Source organism: Amphiura filiformis, chromosome 6, assembly GCF_039555335.1.
Source record: "Amphiura filiformis chromosome 6, Afil_fr2py, whole genome shotgun sequence".
In the NCBI taxonomy this organism is placed as follows: domain Eukaryota; kingdom Metazoa; phylum Echinodermata; class Ophiuroidea; order Amphilepidida; family Amphiuridae; genus Amphiura; species Amphiura filiformis.
The window spans coordinates 45,070,300-45,088,868 of record NC_092633.1 but is presented as its reverse complement, the minus strand read 5'-3'; the positions used below and the strand labels follow the sequence as shown (position 1 = coordinate 45,088,868).

General features: G+C 39.2%; 1 protein-coding gene across 1 annotated transcript; it reads left to right on the top strand.

The window, feature by feature from the left end:
- The first annotated feature begins 1,943 nt into the window (after positions 1 to 1,943).
- On the top strand, positions 1,944 to 16,610 carry LOC140155480 (NACHT domain- and WD repeat-containing protein 1-like). Its single transcript, XM_072178346.1, has 11 exons — positions 1,944 to 2,085; positions 3,046 to 3,248; positions 4,886 to 5,240; positions 5,641 to 5,785; positions 6,840 to 7,136; positions 8,416 to 8,653; positions 9,319 to 9,878; positions 12,275 to 14,171; positions 14,419 to 15,206; positions 15,786 to 16,049; positions 16,414 to 16,610. The coding sequence occupies exons 1-11, from the start codon at positions 1,974 to 1,976 to the stop codon at positions 16,586 to 16,588; spliced, it is 5,034 nt and encodes a 1,677-aa protein (XP_072034447.1). The 5' UTR covers positions 1,944 to 1,973; the 3' UTR covers positions 16,589 to 16,610.
- The last annotated feature ends 1,959 nt before the right edge of the window (positions 16,611 to 18,569 follow it).

Here is an 18,569-nt window from a genome sequence, read left to right as displayed (position 1 = left end):
AACAGGAAACAGTCTGATGTGATGAGTTGTCTCATACTGCAGTTACTGTCCGTTTTCCTATACACAATACACAGTGCTCTTACCATTGACGCGTGACCTCTACAAATAGCGTACGTTAGAAGTATGGGGATTTGCCTAGTTAACGTCGCTGTGTGAAAAATAACTGGCCAATATTAAAAGTACTCTTCTAAAATTCTAGAAAATATAGTTTTGTAACATGTCCTAAATTTTTAGCTAATTTAGATGTTTGGAAATATTCGTACTTTGGTGTTTTAGGAAGGATATGTAAACGACAGATAACACCAAAAATATGAAGAAATTATTTCCAAACCGTGTTAAGTCAACAATCATTATGTTGCTCATTTTCAAGAATGCTAGTTAACAAAAAGCAGACCATTGTCTCATTTCGTGAACAAAGGTCCACATACCATTGTTTCCTTGCGTTTCCTTTATAATCGGTTACCCAACTGAAGCTATAATACCAGCTCATTGCGATACCGCACATATAAAACAGACACATGTGCACAACCAGAGAAGATCTGATTTAATCAGTTGAGCTGTTTTCAATGAGTGTTATCTTGGTTTAATAGCTTTTAATGGGGTTTAAGTCCTGCAAAGGTCGTGGTGACTTCTACTGTAGACATGACTGCATCATGTAATGAAACCGCCAGTGTAGTGGTGAAACATCATTAAAACATAGTCTATGACTAAAACGTGAGTAAATCACCTTCGTTTGTAGTTGGAATTGTTCATAGCGAACAAAATTCACAATTATTTTTTAATGTCTTGCATCAACTTTTCATTCAAACGTTTTCGGTGAAGCGTTTGGTGTCATTTGCTGGGTATTTGATCCAAACTGAAACCTATAAATATTATGTGATCTAGTATAGTAATCGATTTGTTTTACAATTATATACAAACGGAGCCTACAATCTCCTATATCGGTAAAAACAATTCCATACCGGACATACATCAATTGCAGGTCAAGATCACTCAGACCTATATACATGTATATCTATAATGGGCGCTTAGAGTCCTAATAGGGAACAACCCAAACGTTCGATGAAGGCCCGTAAACGAAAGTCCTTTAATAAGAGGGGGGGGGGGTCAAAAGTTCGATTACGTTGGTAAAAACTAATTAAAACATCGGTCAAAGTTAACCTTTTTTTAAGGATTTGCTATATATTTTTAAAATTTTAGTATTGTCTGTAGTTCAAAATTGTATCTCCACAGTGGTTGCTTCAAAATGGTTTTAAATCAAATCAATAGTATTATAATAATGTTTGAAATGTAGGCCTATAGGTCTACAAGATATATTGTTTTGTATTTAAAATTTACCTTGATTTCACTGAAAAAGCACATTATTATGCATGGAGCGAAATGTTAATATAAAATCTCGAGAAGTTCTGATGTGCAAGGTCCAAAATATTTAAAACTTATTACTGAAAATGTTCATCAGGACAGTTATTCAACCAATTACCACCCCCCCTCCAAAAAAAATCAAGCAAACAAAACACACACCCAAATTTCCCACTAAGTACCCCATACAGGGCATGCAAACCACTGTTATCCTTCCTAGATATTACTTTTAAAGGAAGAAGAGATTTAAAAAAATACACATGTATCGAAACCTTCCCACGCCAAAGTTTGTCCGCGTGTACGTTTGTTTAATCAAGCAACTAAAGAATATATTTTTCTTTCTCTTGATTGCTTATTTGTTTTAGGTAGCTATAGGTTGCACGTTCAGAACCGTCGAATAAATAAGAATATGATAACGGTCAGCAACTTGTCCATAGTTCAAGTTCAACTTAACTTGTGTAAGGTGGTTTCAAGTTTAATTAATTAACAAATGGCTCAGGAATAATTTTTTCCCGAATTTTATAATTGTAGTAACTTATCAAACTGGTATAATTTAGTTTCACAATTCGTTTGTTTTCAGATATTTGATATATCTTATCATATCAAGAAGTAAAATGGCTGGCGACTTTAATTCAGCATTTGAGAGCTTAGTCCACGGAAACACAGACCATTTACCGATACAGGAGTCAAACATTGTGAGAATTTTCATGAGCTCCACTTTTACAGGTAGGTCTATATTTAGTTAGTTAGTAATAGTTAGTTATAGGTTATGGAACTGCAGCTGAAATTATTATATACAGTGCGCAAAAGAATTAGGGTACCAGTTATGTTCACCCTCTATAGCCTAAACAAAGACCAATTATGTCAATATTAAAACAACCAGTCAATACCTTGATTTGATGAGATCGTCGGAATATAACTTGGAACTCCTAATTCAATATGTTTATGAGAAAAATAGGATCTCTCATTTAATTTCAATTTATTACATGATCATGATGATTATCATTATTAAAAACACTGTAGACATGGTAGACTACCAGATATCACACTGTGCAGTAATTGCATGAGGAATGAGTCACATTTAGATGGAACATTTACTTATATGTTCTTTTTGCATGATTGTTTGAAATGGACGACATTTTATGTTCTACGTAATTAGTTTTAAAGAATTCAATTTTCCAAATAAATCAGGTCACCTTCATATAAACGGTGATGTGTTATAATTCGCATGAAGGTTTAGGCTTTGAACATTGAAAACTCGACTGAGTACAAAATATGTGGTTAGAAATTGATGGATTAAAAAAGAAGCATTTTCTAAAGTTACGTTAGAAGCAATTTACGTTATGCATTGGCTTAGGAATATTTTCAACATGGGGGGGGGGGGGTGAAATTTGAAAACATTTAGGTGGGCCACCCTAGAGGTGTCCGAGGGGTTTTCCCCTAGGAGTCAGAACATTTTTTTTTTCAAAATATGGTTCATAAACACCCATTTTCCCTCTATTTATCACACATTTTTAACTTCAAGGATTATTGGGGGGGGGGGCTGAAAGGTATTCCAGCCTGAGGGGGCTGAGCCCTCCCCTCAAGCCCCCACCTCGGTTCCTTAGACTATGTTATGTTATGATTAAATAAATTCATGTTACATTTTGAAACCAAAATCGTTCTAAATATATATCTCTTTTTAAGATACGGTTTACGAACGTAACAGATTGATGAAAGACATCTTCCCGGAGTTGAGAAAGTATTGTCAAAGCAAAGGTGTAGAATTTGAAGTCGTTGATATGAGATGGGGCGTACGAGATGCCGCAACTTCCGATCACTTGACCTCTGAACTTTGTATGAGAGAAATAGAGAACTGCAAAAGACTATCAATGGGACCATGCTTTGTGGTAAGGTTGGTTACGATATACGGTAAGCCTTTTTGAAATATGGCGGGCACAAAAGGAGATGGCGTACTTTGAAGTGAGTAATCTTTTGCAGGCGGCGTAGGACACGCAACACGTGACGTTCGAGGCTGGCGAAAATACAAGGCTGACAGCCCCATTCAAATTATACGGTTACAAGTTATAAATTGAAAAACAACCTACTTACAGTGTGGTACATTGTCGTACCCCAACGGTTTTAGAGTAAGATAATTTTGCTTGGACACCACATAACAAATTTAGAATTGTTTGTGAAGACTTCATGATCATGTGTTAATTCAATGGCGACGTCAAAAATGACGATATCGCATCCACCATCATCTGATCTTTTGTATGCTTCTCAGCTGACAAAAGATTACTCACTTCAAAGTACGTCCTCTCCTTTTGTGCCCGCCATATTTCAAAAAGGCTTATTGAGTTGGGCATTAAACTTTTGAGGTGTTTAAGGGATCGGATAGCATCATTTTCTTATGGAACATATTTGCCGTGATACGGCGAATCCTCTCGTCTTTCAACAGCTATACGCATGGCGATTTTGTTCGAGATATGCCGAGCGACTCAGGCTAAGCATACCATTTAGGCCTACATGATATGAGATACCACAGAGCCTATCACAGAGTTTCTATTCTACGTTTTTACGATTTGCGCATGATCAGTACCCCATATGATATTGCCATTACAAGAAAATTCGATTTGTCGTCAGGTAAAACCCAGGTTTTGTTTCCAATACACTATCTCGAAAAGCAATACACTAATTAAACGGCGATTGCTGTTTGCTGCGGATATATTTTACTGCATTTTATCCATAACGATTTTTAAATCGTTCATCAAAATTGTGATATATTCAACTATTTGAGAATTACAATTATATAAAGGTGCTGTATAGAATATTAAATCACACGTCTATAATACAATGTACATATCGACACACTATGCCACTTTCTTTATCTGCGTCAATAATAGAATATTGATTTCAATCGAATTGAATACATCTCTCCATTTTGAGTTTGTACTTCCCCACTGAGCGATCTAGCGATCAATTTCTAGGCAATCAGATAGGACTCCTTTTCTTGCGTTCGGTGAAATACCAATCGCCCGTCGCTCACCAACGGAGTATTAAGTTTATATTTTAAATACAGGGTGTCGACACTGTGTGACGTAGTATTGCATGAGCTCTATTGCGTTTGTGAGTTGCCTGGGTGTGTTACAAGTGAGTGGTTGGGTGGGTAAGAGTGTGGTATGTTGGGGGGGGTGAGTGAGTAGGGATGAGTGGGTGAGTGAGTGATAATTGTGTGAGTGAATTAGCGAGTAAATGAGTAATAGTTATGTCTTCAACATTCAAGGTCCGTTCATACTACCACCGCATTTGCGATGCATTGCTTTGCGATGCCGATATATCGATTACTTTTTGCCGTAACTCAACGCAACTCGTCGCATTTCCAAGTTAAAATATATTTAACTTTATTGCGATATCGCAATGCAGTAGTTTGCAGTACGGCAATGCACCGCATCACAAAGCAACGCATCGCAAATGCGGTGGTAGTATGAACGAACCTTTAGTCTACCACCAACGTAAATGAACCATTCTGTTCCCTCATCTCAAGGGTTTCCTGGGCAACAAGTACGGCTACCGACCTTTTCCCCCGATAATTCCTTCAAGTGAATTTAAGAAGCTCCGTCAACTCGTCCAGGGAGATGTTGATCCAGAAGCCATCACTCTGTTAGATGAATGGTTCCTACAAGATACCAATGCCGTGCCACATGTACACGTGCTTCAACCGATTACAACCAAGCTTGAAAACTTCAACAATGAAGAGAATCCGGATCTTCAGCGGGCAGATAGGTCCAGATGGTGGCAAGTGTTTGACACGTTACAGAGGACATTGCAACTTGCGGCTACGAAGGCTCAAAGTGAAGGGCTCTATGAGGCGCGGCAGATGCATAAATACTTTCAATCTGGTAAGTAGATGGATCAATACTGATGCGACCAAGGGGATGTGGTGCTTCATAATAACAAACGTAATAAACGCAGAAGGTGAAGTTGAAATCTATACAGCCTCTACGGAAGACAGGACCCTAATCTTGCACACAGGGGTGCAAACTTCAAATGGAGTCAACCAATCAGGTAACTTGAAATACATACTCCATGTAAGGGAGATTAAGGTCGTGTCTTTCATAGCCCAATAGATTTGAAGAATTTCAACCGCTCAACCATTAAGAAGCCATTCATTAATTCCTCCATTCATCATGTTTATGCTCTTTCAACATTAAAAAAGAAACAATGAAAAATTAAAAAAAAAACCGTTTAGCCTTTCCTACCTTAACTGCCATTTTCCATGTTTTATTGTCTGTTATGCAGTCACCGAACACGAATTTCGCCAGGCTCTTCAAGATAACCAAAATGTCCTGGATAACTGCCTCTTTTTTATTCGTGAAATTGATAACTTGCAAGATGATGTGAAAAACAAGGAAGCCAGGAATTATGTGGATATAACCGATGATGGGTATGTGCAATAAACATGATAAAAGACACAGAGATAAAGATAAGTATGAGTAGCTAGCTAAACTATTACGTGGTTGTTGTGTTTTACCTGGTCTGACAAAGCTGATATCAGTATGTATGTGATTTGATTCGAATCAGGAGGGTGCCTGTTCATAGGGGCAATGTCGGGAACTACGTCACGCTATTGTTCGACCTAGACTACATCATTTTTAACGCATGCGTGTTCGTCAATACAGCTTTAGTCTCCTCCACCTTCGCAACACGGTACGTGGAGTGACTGGAATCACACTGACGGCAAAGGAGAATACTAGCTGGTCAGACAGTTTAATTCTATCAAGCATATAATACCTGAACAATCACCGTCATTTAATCGATTTACTACAGAATATATTGTATACTCAAAATATAATTTAAAAATTGTAAACCTTAAATATATTTGTGTACTAAAGTATATCGACACGTGAATAACATCATGTAGGAAACAAAATGGCCGCCAATCCGCCTATTGTCTAGACCTAGGCTACATCTTCCGGTTTGGTTACGTCATTTTTGATGCCCATCCCGATTGATCCCTGTCCGAATTGTATCCAACGGCCTTTTTTGTAACCACTAAGTTGTGCGTTTTAAGAAAACATGCTTCGTGATTACAAAAGTGAAGGAATTCGGTCGATTCACAATACAATACAATACAATACGCCTCCAGCGGTTGCCAGGAGAGGCAATGCATCATGGTACAAAGCTCGGTAAAAGATGGATATCAATGTGATGATATAACACGCAAATACACACTAAAACACCAAGTAACAATTACAGCAGATCCATTTCTATCATTTGATCACACGGAACCATTGCTATTTTTTATCACATTCGCGTGAAAATCTATAGGTGGCTAGAACGGCGATGTTGTACTAGTGTAATGGCGGCCCTGGATGTCGAAAATAATTTGACTGGCAAGAGCAACCGCTGGCGGCGCATCGTATTGTTAATCGCGAGCATTGAAACAAACCACAACAAAACCAAGTTGTATAAATTCACAGTGATGTTTTGTTTTACAGATCACCAGACACAGATGCACTGACGTTGCTCCATAATTTAAAGACTGATTTCCTTCCGTCGATAATCCCACCTGAGTCTATACACAAATACAATGTACCTTGGACACCCAATGGAATTGACCCGAGCCATCCTCCTCATGTAGAATATCTTGATGACTTCTGTAATACCTTCCGCAAAGGTATAATGGATATGATCGATAGGGGTTTGAAGAAAAGATCTGAAGCTGCTGATCCCATTAAGCAACAACTCTACACCGAGATGTTACAGCATGCTACTTTCTGTGCAACAAAATGCAGGTCAGTTGATGTTATTTAAAACTGTTCACATCTTTATTATTGGGAGTATTCTAGAGATAAAAACAAATACTGGTTTATCCATTACTCCTTGCTGGTTCTAACAGGACTGCAATGCCGGAGGTAAAATGACGCGTAAATCTATACGAATTTCAAAAATGTTTATACAAAATAATTTCAGAAGGGTGAATTTATTTTTATGATCATTATTTGGATCAGTACAAACAAGCCTAGTATTGGTTCAGTGGTTATTAAGATAGCTCTTGATATTAGAGAGATTGCGATGTTCCAAACGCAGCACGTGGAACGTACGTTTTTTTACGTACGTTAATACGGTGTTAAATAATTATTGATAGTCTCGGTTCCAAACTGGATTGTGCTCATTCGTCACGAAGGAGAACAAGTCAGCTGGAATGAAGACTATAATATTTGATCTATCTAATCTAGGTCGATAGAGGGCATAGTGGTTAAAAAATAACAGTAAGCTGAGTCTCTGCCTAATTCAAACAGGCCGCTTTTGATTTTGACTAACATTTTGACCTACATGCTAATTAAACTTAATTGTTTTTTGTGCTCCCCAAATATTATAGTTGCCCCAAAACATATATATTGGTAGATTAAAGATCACTACATCCATACTTTCAAAATGAGACTTTTTCGTCCTGAAAATTGGGCGCGTTGCATGGACTTAGGCATGAGATAAAATCAGTATATTTCAACGTAGCATCTGCGTTTTATTCTACGTTGGAATCCAAAATGGGAAATCGCAATTTCATGTTTTGTACGCAAAGTATCACACACATTTCAATGGGCAATCTCTGCGTCTGAATATTGCGTCCATTTTTAACACATCGCTATATCTTTATTATAATGATTTGTTATAAACAAAAAGGATCATAATAATAATTAGACTTTCCTTCGTATGTTCATTATCTTTGACTGTCTTTAACATATTGTGAAATGGAAAATTTTGTGCATTTTCAACGATGTATCTACGTCGATTTCGCACGTGGAATATCTTCAAAAATAGCTAAATACGTGACCTCGCTTCGATACATGAGAGTGGTTTTGAATAGATCAACGTACGTCCGATGTCTACGTTTGGAAATCGCAATGTCTCTATTTTGAGAAAATTTCTCAAAACCTTTATAGTATACAGAACCAGATACTTAACTGTTTACTATTAAACAGTTATTATTACACAATACGGTAAAACTATACGCCTTAGTTAAACTATGCATTTCTGTATTATCTACCTTTCATGATGCTCTATTTTGCGTAGTACGTTTTGTGGACGTGAAGATCTTCTTGCATCAATGCATGGCTATGTGACACAGAGACCAGGAAAACCTTTGGTGGTACACGGTGTATCTGGATCTGGAAAGACTTCAGCCATGGCAATGCTGGTAAAGAATGTTAGAGATTGGCTAGGAGAGAACTATGTCGTTGTGTTCAGATTTCTAGGAACATCTGCACAAAGTTCAACCATTCACGAGACACTACAGAGTGTAACGAGGCAGGTATGTGGTCATGTTAAATGGACAGTTAGGAATGTTTTGTACAAAACACGAGTGCCTAACTATTCAATTCAATTCAATGTTATTCATCAATCATCATACAACAATAACACAATAACACAGTACATTATAAAGTAAGTTAAGTTATATTAGAACTATAGAAACATTATAAAAGTTAGCACTATATATAGTACTAGTTCAGTGTGGGTGACACTCTGTCACTAAAAACTTCATCCAGTTGCTCGCCGCTGCGCGGCTCGATGACCGCTTCTCGCGCACCCCCGCGAGGAACTGAACTATGCCTAACTGCTCCATTGTGCTAACTCATCAACATGCAGGACAATTTGATCGTGATAGCTTGTTGCGTTAAACATCGCAAATAACTCGCTTGTCAGTTTTATTTGGCTATCCCAGCATCCACTTCTCACGATTGTATGGTTTCCGAAATCGACAACCTGACTTGCGCGAGAACTATACCAAACTAGTTTTGACTAGGATTGTGATTTTATAAATGTAAAAGGAAGCCACCTAATCTATGAAAGTAACGAAGTATATATTGCCAAGCTTATTTATGCTCATATTTCAAGACAAATGTAACCTGGTAACCATGAGTTTTAATTAACAACCTAATTACATGCAATTAAAATCCCAAATATACTCTATTTCAGATATGTTTCGCCTATGGCGCTGGTCAACCATCATCAAATGATCTTGAAGACTACACAGAACTAGTACAAACATTCCGCTATCTACTGACTACATTACCCTCGAAGGAGAAACCACTTTTCATCATGTTAGATAGTATAGATCAACTAACAAGCAATAACGATGCGCACGCCATGCATTGGTTGCCAAAAAGCTTCCCTGAACATGTCCAGATAGCCATCTCCATGCTTCCTGATGTTAACCGTTGCCTCAATAACATACGCCTTACTTTAAGAGACGAACATTGTTACATCGAGATGCCTCCAATACCAAAAGAGACCGGGCTGCAGATCATGGAAGGGTGGTTAAAACTTCGCAACAGGACACTTACAGAGGAACAGAAATGCATTGTCTCCAAAGCCTTTCAAAGATGTCCACAACCTCTCTTTTTGAAGATTTTGTTCGAGAGCTTTGTTTACTGGAGGTCATACTTGAAACCAGAGGATATCAATCTTCCAACAAATGCACGGGAAGCAATAACGCAGCTTGTTGAGAAGATGGAACGCAAACATGGGAAGCCCTGGTTAAAAATAAGTACAAATAAAGTATACTTTATGTGTACTTTTTTGTACTTTTATTATACTTTTTCAGTGAAAAGTACAATTAAAGTATACTTAGAATGTACTTTTTCTCCCCTTTGTTAAAATTTTTTGTACTTTTAATATACTTTTTCTATACTTTATTTGTACTTTTCTTTTACTCTAAAGTTTTTGCCCATCATCAAGTACTTTATTTGTACTTTTCTGTACTTAATTTGTACTTTTCTTGGACTTAAACTTTTTTGGACCTCATGAAATGTACTTTTAATGTACTTTTTCAGACTCAGACATTTTTTCAACAGCACCATTGTACTTAATTTGTACTTTTCTGGGACTTAAACATTTAGGAGGTCACCAACTGTACTTTTAATATACTTTTTAGTGTACTTAATTTGTACTTTTCTTGGATTAGTCATTTGACCTCATATGCAAATTGGTCACATGACAATATTGTTGTGGATTTGAAAAATAACTGTCATTCTGTTTGGAGCTGTTTTTGACATGACATATTAAGATGGGAGCTCTCATTTTGTGGATTTTACATGGATATAATTATGCTATGACTTGGATTTCTGATTGCATTCAATGGACACAAAAGAAGGTACTATGTATTTGTTATTGTTTAAGATATTTTGTACACCAAGAAATGCCATATAATGCTGATAATTGAGTAAGCTTACACACTCATTCAGCACATTCATGAGTGCCCATGCAGGCAACATACAACACTGCTGAATTCTGCAGATGTATACATTGTTGGTGTATACCCAATATGGACCGTGACAATGGTATAATGTGCTATGTTTAGGTAATTCAATAACCTCAACGATAGACATTGACAACTCTCTGTTGCATGGCATCACAAGACTCAACTGCACAGACTAATTCAAAACATAAGTGCTGCCAGACTTGCATGCATGAACATACCTACATAAAACCACATTACACCTGTTTTTACATGACCTGCATTGGCTACTTTTGAACAAAGAATTTTGTTGTCTACAAGACTTTGTATAGACGAATCCAATTTCATGCATTCCTACACCTTAGTGGCAGCCATGGCTGGGTCCCCGCTGAGTATATTTCACCTGAAATGTGAAATGATGCGTCCTTGGCGGGAATTATAAACTGCATTCCATCACCCGTGTACTGCACGTATAAAGAATGATGAAAGTTTACAACACAATACAATATAACATCGATTTTTTAAGCAGCTTTAATCCATGCACCCAATTGGGCAGTCACAACACCAGCTTGGTGCGCCAGGGACCCAGTAATGGCTGACCAAATCCTGACCATGACTTGGCTCGTTGGATATTCGTCTATATATCAGCTCCAGAATAATTAATTGTGTAGAACTGTATATTCACCAGCTCATAATATCCGTTCTGCTATACACAAGGACTTCTTCAAGAAACAGTTGCCAGAAACCAGTGGGTCAGTAGATCATTTCATGTTTCAGCTGCAAACATTTGGAACAATAACCTGCCATTTTCAGTTCGCTTTACCAAGAACATAATTGTGTTATTTTAAAGCAAAATTAACTTGTAAACACATTTTCCCAAAATGCCTATGCCCGGCTTGATGCATGAACATCTCAACATTGATCTGAGTTTATATGAGTTACATGTATTATAGTATTGTTTGCAGTATTGTACAAGTTGTTGTGTCTGCAAAGCTCCCTGAGCATCTTTTGACGGACACAAGTGCTGTAGTATTAAGTGTACATTATTATTATTAATTAAGGAGGTGTTGCAATAATGTGCCCGGAGGGAGGGACAAGGCATTTAACCTTGACATATGTTGTGTTACCTGGACAAGAAAGCAACCAGGATAGTTAAAAAATATATTCTTTTTCTAATTTCTTACAAGACAAATTTTCAAATTTAATCGTATGTTAAGTATAATTTATTAAGCCATATGTAGAGCATGGTATACTTTATTTGGCCATTTGAAAAGTATACTTTATTTTGGCCATGTGAAAAGTATACTTTATTTGGCCATGTGATAAGTATACTTTTCACAAGACCAAAAAAGTATACTTTTCATATAATAAATAAAGTATACTTTTCATATTAACTAAATAAAGTATACTGTACTTTTTATGTACTTTTAAACAATGTACTTTTTGGAACGCGAAATAAGTACATTTAAAGTATTCAAAAGTATACTTTTCACACAGCCAAATAAAGTATACTTTTCCTATGGCTAAAAAGTATACTTTTTATGTACTTTTGACCTGCTGGTACTTTTACTGTACTTTTCTTTTCAATTGTACTTTTTTTATACTTTAAATGTACTTATTTCGCGTTCCAAATAAGTACATTTTTTAAAAGTACATAAAAAGTACAGTACTTTTTTTGTACTTGTTTTTAACCAGGGAGGTGTTTGTTGAGCACTGCCTCGGATACGTCACAGTATCAAGAAATGGTATATCTGATGCAGAATTAGAAGACGCTTTCTCCTGTGATGACGATGTGATGAATGATGTCTACCAATACTGGGACCCACCTGTGGAGACCGTTGTCAGAATTCCACCATCACTCTGGAAAAGAATGCGCCATGACATTGAGGAATTCTTTGTCGAACGGCAGGCTGTTGGTAAAAGAGTTGTGTCCTGGTATCATCGACAATTTTGGGAGGCTTCAGAAGAGAGGTACTTGAAGAAAGATACCAACAAAGTTGACCGACATCGATTGCTAGCTGAAATGTACATGGGTGAATACAGCGAAGGTACCATAAGACCAATCACATTACGAAAGCGAAAGAAAACCTTTGACAATGCTGATCGGAAAGCAGCTCTTCAACCATTAGAGTTCGGTAAAGATATGTTCAACCAACGAAAGCTACAAGAACTACCGGGGCACTTGGCCGACGCCTACATGGAACACGAACTAATCGAAAATTGTCTCGGAAACTTTGACTGGGTTCTTGCTAAACTTCAGGCATTCTCTTTTCTCGAGCTAATGTACGACTTTCAAACCACCAATCCTGAAATGCTGTTCTTAAAGGAAACCATGTATCTGGCTAGTAGCATCTTGAAGGCTGATCCGTGTTCCTTAGCAGGGCAGATAATTGGTCGACTTGGGAATTATAATACAGACCAGTATCCATTACTCAAGAATTTTGTTGGTCAAGCTCGAATTTGGGTGACCAAAAACCCGATGCCACTGATAATACCTCGAGGTCCTTGTCTAATGCCGCCAGGAGGACCACTTAAGGTGACATACGCTGGTCATCCTTCCCGAGTCCTGAAAGTGGCATGTACCAGGTCTGGAAAGATTATGGTCTCTGCGTGTGAAGATTCTATGGGCCAACCGATGACCAATGTTTGGGATCTCGATACATCAGAGCTTGTCCATACTCTTCAACTGCTAGACACTGAATCCGCAATTGATGCACAGATGGTCTTGGTACTCACACCCGATGACAGGAATGTGATATTTGGGCACACAAAGTTGGGCGTGTTTGATTTAGTGAGCGGAGAGTGTCAGCGGGTGCTAAGAAATGACAACGAATGTGGGATAAGCTGTCTTCGAGTAAGTGAGGATGGCTATAACTTAGTAGCGTGCTCAAAGGAAGAGGCGAAAGTTTATGTGTGGCGTATCAGCGAAGAAGACGAGCGACCGATGGTAATTGAACGAAAGAGTAACGTCTCGTCTGTTGAATTCAAAGGCAACAGTTTGCTCGCAACGGCTTGTAATGATGGTGATCTGAGCATAATATCCCTGGATACTGCACAGACGACTTGGGAAACCTCAACGAACAATGGTGATGTCACAGGCTTCATTCTTTCACTGGATACATCCCGGCTTATAGTAGGTACTTCTGACAACAAGATCAGAACATGGAATACAGATTCGGAGTCTTTGGAACCAGAGCATACTCTTAGTGGTCACAAGAAGCCCCCAGAACAACTGGTACCTGTTTCCGACCGAATTCTCATCTCCCGCGCACTGGAGCCAACTGTTTTTGTTTGGGACATTGTAGAAGGCACCAATTTGCAGAAGCTCAAAGGTCATGATGGTAATGTCACTTGTTTATGGCAAATACCATCTTCTTTGACAGATTTTGGTGGTCGTCCGTTGCTAGTGTCTGGATCCAAAGATGACTTCGTGAAAATCTGGGATGTGAATTCGGGCAAGTGTCTCAACACGCTTGAAGGCCATTCTTCTTGGATTTCAGATGTAACAGTTGTGAAGGCTGAAGACGGTGCCAGAGTTCTTTCTGCCTGCAATGATAAGACAGTCAAGATGTGGATTCCTCTGCAGCAAAACGTAAGTGATTTTAATTATACGCCATCTCTTTCATTTGTTTTATTTTATTATATCAACCAAAATTTGCTAGTAGTACAAATTAACTTAAGTACATTTTGTGTTGGTTAGTTGTGCGAATACTGATGCTGTTTAAAACAAAGTCATGTAAGATTAGAAATAGTTTGTTAATTGTTATACAGGTTTAATAGAAATGTTTATAACATAAAATTTTCTCTCTGCTTCTTCTTTTTCTTTATGTTTAAAACAGATAACAAAGAATGATCGTCACGAAGGTCCTCCACTGGCAGTGGTGATTACTGATGACGCCCAGTATGCCGTGACAAGTGCTCAGAATGACTCCACCAAGTTTTGGCTATGTCAAGGTGGTGTGTGCACACATTCCGTAATTCAAGATACAGCTTCACTCCTCGTTTGCCCTGACAACAGACACGTGATTGGTGGAACACCAAACGGGGGTCTATTTTGTTGGGACGTCACATCAGGGAGCGAAGATTGGACATTGCCTACTGCTCATGAGAAATCCATTACCCAACTGTGTTGGGGTGGAGATCACCAACTGGTTACAGGCTCAGCTGACAAAACCATAAAACTGTGGGATTTGGGCACAAACGCAGATGAGAATACAACCATGGCTGCTGCTATGTCTGGTCATGCGTCAGATATCACGTGTCTAGCTGCGGCAACCAAACGTAAGCCTCCACTTATCGTTTCTGCTGGGAAAGATGGAGAAGTGCGCATCTGGAATTACCGAGGTGCATGTTTGAAGGTGGTATCACACGCCAAAGGTGTTAATAGCTTATCGATATCCAGCAGTAATCGATATCTGGCATCGGGAGCAAAAGATTCCGTGGTATCGGTTTGGTCTCTGGATAACCCCACGCTTGGAGAGATGGTGGCCAGCCAAAAGATTTACAAAGATTCTGTCACGTTTGTTCTTTTTACCAATGATGAGAAGCATCTCATATCTGGCGCACATCAGGGGAAGAAGCATTTGCATGTCTGGAAGTACCTCAGCAAAGATCAGGATCATGGAAGGTATTTTTGTCACTAAATATTGTTGTACATAATGAAATAACCATCGTATTATTTCGTCACGTTAACAATGATGGCGAAGTCATTGTTTATAGCAATGAAGTCGCAAAAACAAAACAAAAGAAAAAAAGTTAACAGGAGCTGTTGGAAACTTAGTTAAATCACAAATTTGGTTAATGCACTGATGATTCTATGAACAACAAAACAAGATGTAGATGAAACTATGTCAAAAATCGTAAGAGTTTACATAGTGTTCGAATATTATTATACATGGTAAGAAACTACCGTAAAAACTCGATAGTTAGCATATGTGCTTACTATCGAGCGCTTTTAAAACATGCAAACATGAAGAGCCCCATCCACAAAACTGTAAATGGTTTTGAGGAAATCATCGATATACATAGTTATATACAAACAAGTAAACCTGCAAATATGTGTCTCAACCCCATTAGTTCAGTTGGCAAATCGCCGGACTTTGGTACAATGTCATGTTTTCAAAAGCGCTTGATAGTAAGCACATATGCTAACTATCGGGGTTTTACGGTATGCTTACACCATGCTACCATCGTTTGATTACTACAGATATCTATCAGGTCATCACCATGCTGTAATGGCAGGCTACCTAACAAAGGATGGTAAACATCTTATAACTTCGTCTCGTGATTGCACCATCAAAGTTTGGCACCTGCCTACTGCTGAGTTGACGGCTTCCTTTGATTGCCAATCTCAGATCAAGTTCTTTGGCTTCGCTGAAGTTGCTGTCAATCGTTACCTTGCAATCGCACTTACTAAAGTGTCAGTTCCAATCCTTGATATTCTGATTTCTGGAGTGAAACCATACGAAGGGTAAGTCAGCGAATTAAATAATGTCATTCTTATTCTAGTTACATAATTATTATAGCCGCTACGCACAGACACAACGCCTAGACGTTGATCCACAAGGCTCAGCACACTTTACCGGTTGTCGCTGACCACTACGGCCCCAAATCATGCCATAAACCATTTAACAACTCGGGGACTTTGCCGTTTCAAGAGCGCATACCCTAGACATTCGACAAATAACCTTCGCAACCAGGATCAGCTCCCCGAGTTTCGTACGGGTTTTCCACATGAGCGTACTGATCACAGCTTCGTCATTGATGATAAACAATGGAGCTACTAAATTACCTAAAGCTCAATTGTGACTTATCTTTTTTTTTCTTTTCCAAAGGCATTTAGAAGATCAATGTAATGAGTCTTCAAATAACCCGAAGGAAGCCGCTTCACCTGGCACAAACCTGCCTGCTGAATCATCCCTAGATGCTGCAGCCGAACCGGTATCATCTCATGGAAAGAGGAAAAGAAAAGACAAACGTAAAGGACCCAAGACATGCGAAGTGTCTTAAAGGTCTATGTGTGTGAGTGAGTCAGTGATTCAGACAAACGTAAAGGACCCAAGACATGCCAAGTGTCTTGAAGGTCTATGTGTGTGAGTGAGTCAGTGAGTCAGACAGACGTAAAGGACCCAAGACATGCCAAGTGTCTTAAAGGTCTATGTGTGTCAGTGAGTCAGTGAGTCAGACAGACGTAAAGGACCCAAGACATGCCAAGTGTCTTAAAGGTCTATGTGTGTCAGTGAGTCAGACAAACGTAAAGGACCCAAGACATGCCAAGTGTCTTGAAGGTCTATGTGTGTGAGTGAGTCAGTGAGTCAGACAAACGTAAAAGACCCAAGACATGCCAAGTGTCTTAAAGGTCTATGTGTGTGAGTGAGTCAGTGAGTCAGACAAACGTAAAGGACCCAAGACATGCAGAAGTGTCTTGAAGGTCTATGCGTGTGAGTGAGTCAGTGAGTCAGACAAACGTAAAGGACCCAAGACATGCGAAGTGTCTTAAAGGTCTATGTGTGTGAGTGAGTCAGTGAGTCAGACAAACGTAAAGGACCCAAGACATGCCAAGTGTCTTGAAGGTCTATGTGTGTGAGTGAGTCAGTGAGTCAGACAAACGTAAAGGACCCAAGACATGCCAAGTGTCTTGAAGGTCTATGTGTGTGAGTGCGTCAGTGAGTCAGACAAACGTAAAGGACCCAAGACATGCCAAGTGTCTTGAAGGTCTATGTGTGTGAGTGAGTCAGTGAGTCAGACAAACGTAAAGGACCCAAGACATGCGAAGTGTCTTAAAGGTCTATGTGTGTGAGTGAGTCAGTGAGTCAGACAAACGTAAAGGACCCAAGACATGCCAAGTGTCTTGAAGGTCTATGCGTGTGAGTGAGTCAGTGAGTCAGACAAACGTAAAGGACCCAAGACATGCCAAGTGTCTTGAAGGTCTATGTGTGTGAGTGAGTCAGTGAGTCAGACAAACGTAAAGGACCCAAGACATGCCAAGTGTCTTAAAGGTCTATGTGTGTCAGTGAGTCAGACAAACGTAAAGGACCCAAGACATGCCAAGTGTCTTGAAGGTCTGTGTGTGTGTGAGTCAGTCAGTGAGTCGGACAAACGTAAAGGACCCAAGACATGCCAAGTGTCTTGAAGGTCTATGTGTGTGAGTGAGTCAGTGAGTCAGACAAACGTAAAGGACCCAAGACATGCCAAGTGTCTTGAAGGTCTATGTGTGTGAGTGAGTCAGTGAGTCAGACAAACGTAAAGGACCCAAGACATGCCAAGTGTCTTGAAGGTCTATGTGTGTGAGTGAGTCAGTGAGTCAGACAAACGTAAAGGACCCAAGACATGCCAAGTGTCTTGAAGGTCTATGTGTGTGAGTGAGTCAGTGAGTCAGACAAACGTAAAGGACCCAAGACATGCCAAGTGTCTTGAAGGTCTATGTGTGTGAGTGAGTCAGTGAGTCAGACAAACGTAAAGGACCCAAGACATACCAAGTGTCTTGAAGGTCTATGTGTGTGAGTGAGTCAGTGAGTCAGACAAACGTAAAGGACCCAAGACATGCGAAGTGTCTTAAAGGTCTATGTGTGTGAGTGAGTCAGTGAGTCAGACAAACGTAAAGGACCCAAGACATGCCAAGTGTCTTAAAGGTCTATGCGTGTGAGTGAGTCAGTGAGTCAGACAAACGTAAAGGACCCAAGACATGCCAAGTGTCTTGAAGGTCTATGTGTGTGAGTGAGTCAGTGAGTCAGACAAACGTAAAGGACCCAATACATGCCAAGTGTCTTAAAGGTCTATGTGTGTGAGTGAGTCAGACAAACGTAAAGGACCCAAGACATGCCAAGTGTCTTGAAGGTCTATGTGTGTGAGTGAGTCAGTGAGTCAGACAAACGTAAAGGACCCAAGACATGCCAAGTGTCTTGAAGGTCTATGCGTGTGAGTGAGTCAGTGAGTCAGACAAACGTAAAGGACCCAAGACATGCCAAGTGTCTTGAAGGTCTATGTGTGT